Raw genomic sequence first — 8,574 nt, 5'->3', positions numbered from 1 at the left:
CTCAATCGTACTAGTTTATCCTAGAGATATGATGAATAATCAATTCGGCTGTTCAATTTATTGTAGTGGATTTTGTTTAGAAGAATTCACTGGTAAAATGTATTAGCCTAAAGTAATTTCAAATTTCCATGTGGAACATTAAGGAACGTTTTGTTAAGGACAGTTAACAATTTATTTATTTATTTTAAACGAAATAGCCTAATGCATTGCCATCCACCGCTCCGACTGGGGGCAGTCTGACGGGAGTTATTTTTAGAGCCCGCGTAACTAATTATATCCCATCACTTGTCATTGCGTCACAACAAGTAACATTACCCGGGTTTTTTTCTCTCGCAGTTCCTGAGTTTAAACAAAGCTATCAGGTTAATCCCGAGTAAACCTATAAAAGGAGGGGGACACAGAGACTAGATTCACAAGCATCTAGATAGCCAGCCTGCAAAGGTAAGGAGAAATTGTAGCTTGGGCAGTTTTATCAAATGCACCTCTCTCCTTTTTCATCAATGGCAATCGGGCCATTCTTTTTTTCTTTTTTCTTTTTTCTTTTTTTACAACAAACTTTAATTCACTCTTTTCTCTTATAATTGTCGGTTATTGATTCATTTTTCAATGTGAACATGTATTTTCTTATCATGTTATTAGTTTGGAAATTGTTTTGTAAATGTAAAAGTTGGATGTATATCTAATATGACAATATGTTATCTGTCATGTTTCCCACAACTTTAAGGTGGTCAAGCAAGTGTTAAAATGACTGTGTGCTGCGAATCGCGCAAAAGTCCTGTTAGCGCTCATCGTGGTTCATCTCCCGGCTCCTTGCATCCTTTCACTGTGGATACCCGCCAAGGAGTCTGCAAAAGATTCAGGTCAGTGCAGCTTACTATATGCCTATGGTGATTGTGTCAACACTGTGCTGTTTTGTGAAAGTGTATAGGCCTGTTGTAGCCTACTTTAATACTATACCTCAGTATTCTGGAGAGCACTGCTTATTTGCAAGTTGAACTACTGTAGTTTAATTGAGGCTCATTCAGCTCTATTACACTACATCTGTATGTGTCACAGACACACAAACAAACTAGTTGTCATACTCTCCCTGACATGAGAGAATTGTGAGAATTTCACACAAAAAAAAAACTATATTGGCAACTCGGATATAATATCAAAATAGCTATGGCTGTTAGTCTATTTAAACAATTAATACAGAATAGGCAATTTAGAAGAGATGCTCTGCTAGACTTTGTTGGGCAGAGAGAAAGTTCTTTTGTGGCACTGTCTTTGTGAGTGTGACGTGGGGCACTGCTCGGAGGACACCCACTTTATAAGGCAATAGAGTAGCAGCCGAAGCCCAGCCTTCCCTGGTGTCTGACACCCACATTAGTGCACACTGGCAGCTATAAAACTCAGAGGCTCTCTCTCTATGGGCCCAGACAAACACTGAGCACAGAGAGAAGCACATTGAAAGGCCTCATCTCTGCTTCAGACACAGCCTCTCATATCAGCTGTTTCCATAGGAACCTGTGTGCTGTACCTCCAATTCAAGCACCCGAGTCCCATCCAGCCTGTGGGCAAGGGACACAAAGCCTCTCTCTTACAAGGAACTTTGAGGAGCCAGAGTAGGGAAAGAAGGAGCCAAATTATGTTTTTGTTTCTCTGTTCAGCCTTGAAATGTAGCTAAGAGTGCTTTTTAGGTAGACTGAGGGAGACAGAGCTGTAGTGGTGCCTTGCACTTAGGCTTGCTTCTGCACGTTCTGTGGTGTCCAATCCTGACATCTGTGGCCATGGTCTCACATAGGTCCACCAAAGGGGCATCCAAAGCCAGACGGGACCACATCAACGGTGAGATCAGGAACATGCGTGCCCTGTTGCCCATCCCCCAGGAGGATCAGGAGCGCCTTTCCTACCTACACGCTATGGCTGGTATCTGCACCTTCATCCGAAAGGCAGTCCTCTTCCAGGGTAAGTTCTGAACTGATACTGTAACTTTAACTTTAAAGAGACTGAATGGTTGTCGTTCCAAAGGTTGCTTGCTGATGAAAGGTTTGATCAAACCTTTTTTTTTTTTGAGAGAGAATGGAACTAAGCTGTACTCAAAAGGGGTACCCAAAAGGGGCTCGTACCAGAAGAGCACATGCTTCTATCTCTGTGATGTAGTTAAGCATGAGTAGGTTCTCTTTCTCCCAGGACTCCCAGCTGGGCAGGGATCTGACTCCTCTCTGCCATATGACGCCTTTCTGCATGCCTTGCACGGCTTCATCCTGGTCATCACTAAGGAGGGGAGGCTCGTCTATGTGTCAGAAAATGTGTCTGAATACCTGGGTCACTCTATGGTAAGTAATTGCTGAAGTTTGAAAGAGTAGTATTAGTCAGTTACTTTTTGTTTACTGACTGCTCTGTAACCTCACGCTGTATTAGTAAATGATGGAGTGATAATATTGGTTGCTAATGTTGAACCTTCTACCATAGGTGGATGTGCTTCAGGGAGACTCTCTCTATGATATGGTAGAAAGTCACGACATAGATACCGTGAAATGCAATTTGGAGATGGACAACACCTCACTAACAGGTAAGAAACAATATTTTCAAAATGAAATTAAGCTATGAATTATTCTTTAGTTCCATAAGGTTGGAGAAATTGTAGAATCATACTGAGACATGGGTTTATCTTAACATTATCTAATTTATTTGTCTCCAGAGAGAAGCTTTGTGTGTCATATGCATACCTCCAAGGCCTTCAGACTCCAACAAGGCAGCTGCTGCTCCATGCTGGTCAGAGGGCGCTTGCAGGCTGTCCCACAATCCTCTCTGTTCTGCCCTATAGAGGGGCAGGTATTTGTTGCCCTCTGCACTCCCACAGTGAACCGCCTGCAGAGCAGCAAATCACCCTGCTTTTCACAGAGTTTCACCAGTGTCCACAGACTTGACATGACCTTCACTCAGCTATCTGACAGGTACTCTATGGCTACAATCCCAAATGTATCTAATTAGATGGTCGTATGATCAACAGTTTATTTTACATGGTTGCACACTATACACCAGCACACTACATTCTGTGTATACAGAGATGCTCACTGTCTTTCTGCATTTTTCACATTTTCACTTCTGCTGTTTCCTCAGTGTGCTGTTCTATCTGGGCTACTCAGTGGAGGAAATGATTGGTCATTCATGGTACAGCCTTCTCCACCCAGATGACCTATCCTTGAGCGCATGCTCGCATAAGAGTTTGCGTAAGTGTACACAGCACAAACCCGCAGATGCAGAATAACACAATTATTATTATTTATTGTTAAAGGAGTGGGCATTCCACTCTCAATTAGACAGGAATGGAGATGGCAAGCTGGGAATGTTACCACTACACCACGCTTCCTCTATAAGACAATCACATTAATAAATCAATCAATCAATCAATCAGGTTGGGGTAACATAACATAAAAGTAAAGACAATCTAGAATAAAAAAATTAAGTAATTTTAAGTCACTTAATGAAATGATAGTGTAAGACATCAGTTTGAAGTAATGTGACATTTATGAACACGTTACTTTTTCTCTCCCAGTGCAGGCAGATCTGGGTTCACAGATTGAGATGGTGATGAGATTACAATGCAAGGATCTCAATTGGACCTGGATCTACACTCATGCCACCAAGGACTCTGCCAACCAAGAAGTGAGCTGTACAAACTTCATCATCAGGTACTAACAACATTAAATGTCTTCATCTTTTTAGCTGGCTGTATTGATCCTTCAAATCTAAAATACTGAGTTAAAGACTGAATGAGCTAAGATTCTTCTTTAATCCTTTGCAGGGAAACAGAGGCCACTTTTCTCTTGCAAAAAATCCACACCAATGCATTCAGCTTATCCCCTCAGGCATACTGCCCCTCTCCGATTTCTCATTTGCCCCAGACTCAGGGCAATGGCCCCACAAGGGTCAAGAGACAGCAAGAGTCCAACAACCAAAGTGAGGAGCCCAGGGTCAAGGCCAGCAGGAGCTCAGATTCTAGTGTGTACTATGTGCCATGTAGCTCCCAAGATGGGGGCTCACCTGTCAGCTTGGGAGAGAGCCCCACCTTCCTCTCCACCCCTCCCTACAGCCCAGCCTCCTCCCTCTCCTCAACGCTGCAGGAAGACACCAGCTCTGACATTTTATTGGATGTGTGTGGCTATACAGAGCACCTGCTGGGCCCACCTGACAGCTCTCCACCCTACTACCACTGCCCCAGGGCTGGGCCTCCTAGTCACCTCTCCCCCTCCGGGCCCCTCCAGACAGTCTCTGAACAGACCTTTGACCAGGGTGCTCTCAGCATGACCAATGTCCACTCTCCAGACTCCTGCCCATCTCCCCCAAATGACTTCCCTGCCTGCACTGCTGATGCCCGTTTGGTTCCTGACTGTCTGCCCATGTCAGATATGTGCGAGAACTCAGCAGACTGCGTCCTCCATCCTGAAGACTTTAGCCTCACTGTGCAGCTACAAGGGGGTTCCAGCCCTTTCCAGGTTCATCACATTCCCCAAGGTGTCACCCCTATGCATGAAGGCCTGCTGACCCCCAACTCCTCGCCCACCACAGAGGTCTCCTTCCAGTACAGTGAGAGGGAGAAGGTTGAGATCAGCATCCTCGCTCAGCAAATCTCCTCCCTTGCCAGCAGTTTCGACATGTACCACACCCTGAGCCCTGTCCAAAACATACCTCTGCCCCCCTCAGAGACCCTGCCCTCTGCCTGTGACTGGCCCCTGCCCCCTGCTCACTCCCCTGTCCACCCACTCAAACCTGAGCTGGTCCTGGATGAGGGAGTGTTTGACAGTATCTTGAAGGATCTGGACATGGTCTCAGAAAAGGAGGACACGCCCTGCCGGCCTCTCTCCTACAGCTACCAGCCTGGGTTGTGTAGACTAGCGGTTACCCAGCCATCCCAGGATTCCAGCATAGTGCAGTCCTCAGCCCTGACTCTCTCCACTCTGGTGGACTCATCAGCAGTTCACATCAGCCAACACCACCCTGGATCCCTTTACACTGAGGTCAGGATGCAATGATGAAAGCACTAAGTTTCACCAACTGAACAAGTTTCTGCACAGTAGCCTCCAGCAAGGTGATAATGACACAATGTTAACATGTTAACATTTTATTGTACATAGAATTAATCCATTCCCGTTTACAATCATTTGTTTTCAAGATGTAATATCTTGTTAGTATGACTGATTTTCTGTTCAGTCATTCCAATGAATTAAATAACACTGACTTTACCGTATCTCTTAATTTCAGATGGACTTGTTAAAGAATCCATGTACTGAAATAAGTGTATGACTTACTGTACTACTTGTATAACAAGTTGCCAAGATAACCTGCGACTTCATTTTGCTGGAATCAAAGAAGAATTTTAGTAAAGACTTTAGACATCTTCAGTATAAAGATGGAAACTGGTTTCCCAACCCCTTCTCATTTTTCTAACTATATCAGTTGTGAGATGAGAATGAGGAATGTAAAATAGATTCTGAATACCAATCTCATCCAATGGACCAAACTTGTAGATCTGAGCAACTTGAGTGAGATTGTGTTGAGTAAATACTACTACTGTAATGGTCCTGTTATTCATTAATGTGAACTGCTGTAACTCTGTATTGTGTGTTATTCTCATTCTTTTGACTGTCATGTATGAATCTGTAACATCTACACTACTGTCAGATAGGGTTGTATTATTTAGCTATTTTAATGTTAAGTGACCACAACTACTAAGCACTTTCTTAATGTAGTTGTGCTGTCTAGAATGTGTCACAGAATGGTATGATTTGGTACGCAACCGCTTGCTCCACATGATTAAGAAGCTGATTAATTGATAATGTAGTTCACTAACTACCTCACCATATATATTAATTCATTCCAAGCCTGAAAAATATTGTTAATTGACTATTTCTGTTTATTTATTGGTCGAAACACTGTGTTTAGACATCTTTTATTGTTGATTTTTTGTTTCCATTTCAGTGGCTGGTGATTGTATAACATGTTTTGGTTTGCTACTGAAAGTTACTCATAAACATAGTAAATCTGGCCTAAATACTGTACAATGTTTTTGTAAATGAAATGTTCATGTTTTTGGTAATTGTTTTGTAAGTTATTAAAGCGAATGAATCAGTTGCTGTAAGGTATTTGTCAATTTCAACGATATTCAATGTCCATGTTAGTGATTCAGCACTAGATAGCGCCACACAAGTTTATTCTGTACAATAGCGCCCCCTCTCTGATTCTCATAGTAACTGCTTTCTTGCTTTACCTTTCACTATTTACATTACTGACCACTTTTTGTCAAGTAAACCAAGCACATTATTTTCCAAATGTAACTAGCCCATAGTGTACATTTTTATAGTATTTCTGTCAATGAATATAGACTCTAATTTGATATGAATGTGAAAATATGATATGAGTGTGAAAAGTCCACTTGTGCTGAATTACAAATTTTCAATCTCACAAAAATCAATTGCCAAAAATTCAGGATTCCTCAGTTAGATTGCAGTTGTATACGGGGACAACAGGTCCTACTATATTGGGCTCTTGAGTGCTCCACTGATTTTCACATATTGTTGCTTAAGATATTTACTGTTACTGTTACTGTTACTAAAGACAGCATTAAATTACCTGTTTAAACAGATGCACAGTGTTGATGCACAAATTCATTCAATGGTTTGAATAAAGTCCCATATTGATTGCCAGTTGAGATGACAGAGAGGCCTCTATAAGCAGGCTGTATCCACCTGTATTGAGCACTGTGGTCGTCGTTGTGTAGTATACGCATTCATGTATTTTTTAAATGTAATTCTCATACAGTACATGCCGCACACCTCATCACTCACACAATGCTTGTTTAATTATTTTGCTACTCCCCTTTTCTCCCTCACCATGCACATTTTTGATGTGCATTTATGGTTTGCTGAGAGGAGAAAGAGTCTGTTTGGAACACAGCCAAAAATTAACAGCATTTACTCTCTGTCCTTCAAGACAGCATGTTCATACAACCACTAGATGGAGTGATAACTCAATTTCAGGGAAATAATCTGTCTACTATAAAGATTTCAATAAAAAATAAAGTAGTTGACTTACTTTATGATGGAACAGTAAATCCACATTATTTTGATCAACAGGTAAATTGCTTGCCCAAATTGTTTTGTTTATGCCAATATCATATGTATGTGCTTAACTTAAAAAATTCTTGGCATAAAACTAACAACTGATAACACTTGTGTCAAATTAGAAAAGACCTCTGTCAAATTTTAATCATTGATCCAACATAAACATTTACAGTATTTGAAAATGACATGAGAATATTTGCTTTAATCATCAACACAAAAGAAAATCATAGATTCACTGTTATTTATTTATTTAAAAAATAAAAATAAATCGCAAAAAATAGCTAAAAAATACATGATCAAAAATTATCTTTTTGGATATTCAGCAAGGCCACCTATTGCAATATGAGACCAGTACCATGATCACCTACTTAACTGTATGTATATGTCTGACCAAAACACATCACATTTCAATATATCAATGAAATTCAGACAACCCAAGTTTGGTTGCATTGTGCAATACAAAATTATTTTTTCCACTTTGACCTGGTTATTATGTAGTATTACTGTACAACCTACAGTAACCCCATCTGTTTCCTTTGTATATTCAGATTGCTCATATACTAGATCACAGACCGCCCCTCACGAATTCCTTGACCTACTTGCAGATAACATTCTGCTTTCATGTGGGCTTTCCTAAAGAACAGTGCAGGCAGCAACGTAATGAAACATATTGATTTTGGATAATCTCTTATGGCTTGAATACAGCAGGACGACATGACGAGACAATTACTTGAGAGAAAAAGCACTGCACTTTCTTAACATACAATACATTGTAATTCAGGTGTGCCACTACAAAACACTGTCAGTAATTCAAAACAGTCTAAATTGTTCTCTCTGATGTTTATTAATAAGTAATAGTAGTAGTGTTTATTCATGTCAATACTCACAATATATTCAGAAGGTGAGACCCCCTACACTAAATGAAAATATACAGTTATCTAGGAAATAATATCTTTAGTAAAATTTGCATTCCATAACTAAACAACCCAGATGCTAAGACTCATCCACAGGGGCCTAATTAGGAGCAATCCCTGTTGAAAGGTACGACTGTAAATAGGGTGTGTGACAAGTGTTGGTGATAAGTCAGAGAAGGCATCTGCTATGTCAAGATCTTTCTGCATCACTGCCTGTCACCTGCAACAGCGATAATTTCCCCTGGGCACCATGACAACCACACTCTGACAGTGGCAAATTCACCCAGCACAAGGAGAAGACGAGGGTTCGCATCTTAACACAACAAACTGTTGTGATAGGCACACTACCACAGATATGTACTGTACATAGCACATGCCATCCAAAAATGTGCATTTACTGTACATTTAAATTGATGTTTTGGTTTTGGTTCAATCAACATTTTTTCTCTTGGAAAATGACAGACAGTACCATAATGATTTGACTTATCCTTGAATTTACTTCATGTCACGTTATGTTTGTGACATCCACTGTACGCCTTATTAAGAATAGG

General features: G+C 40.8%; 1 protein-coding gene across 1 annotated transcript; it reads left to right on the top strand.

The window, feature by feature from the left end:
• Positions 1-1,772: 1,772 nt before the first annotated feature.
• On the top strand, positions 1,773-5,021 carry npas4l (neuronal PAS domain protein 4 like; the record flags this gene model as incomplete). Its single annotated transcript, XM_083694623.1, has 7 exons — positions 1,773-1,950; positions 2,176-2,321; positions 2,458-2,557; positions 2,687-2,942; positions 3,109-3,218; positions 3,545-3,680; positions 3,794-5,021. 7 exons carry the CDS (start codon positions 1,773-1,775, stop codon positions 5,019-5,021), a joined length of 2,154 nt encoding a protein of 717 aa, XP_083550749.1.
• Positions 5,022-8,574: the final 3,553 nt, after the last annotated feature.

Source organism: Argentina silus (assembly GCF_951799395.1).
Source record: "Argentina silus genome assembly, chromosome: X".
NCBI lineage: Eukaryota > Metazoa > Chordata > Actinopteri > Argentiniformes > Argentinidae > Argentina > Argentina silus.
The sequence above is the reverse complement of the archived record's forward strand: the minus strand, read 5'-3'. Positions and strand labels throughout refer to the sequence as shown.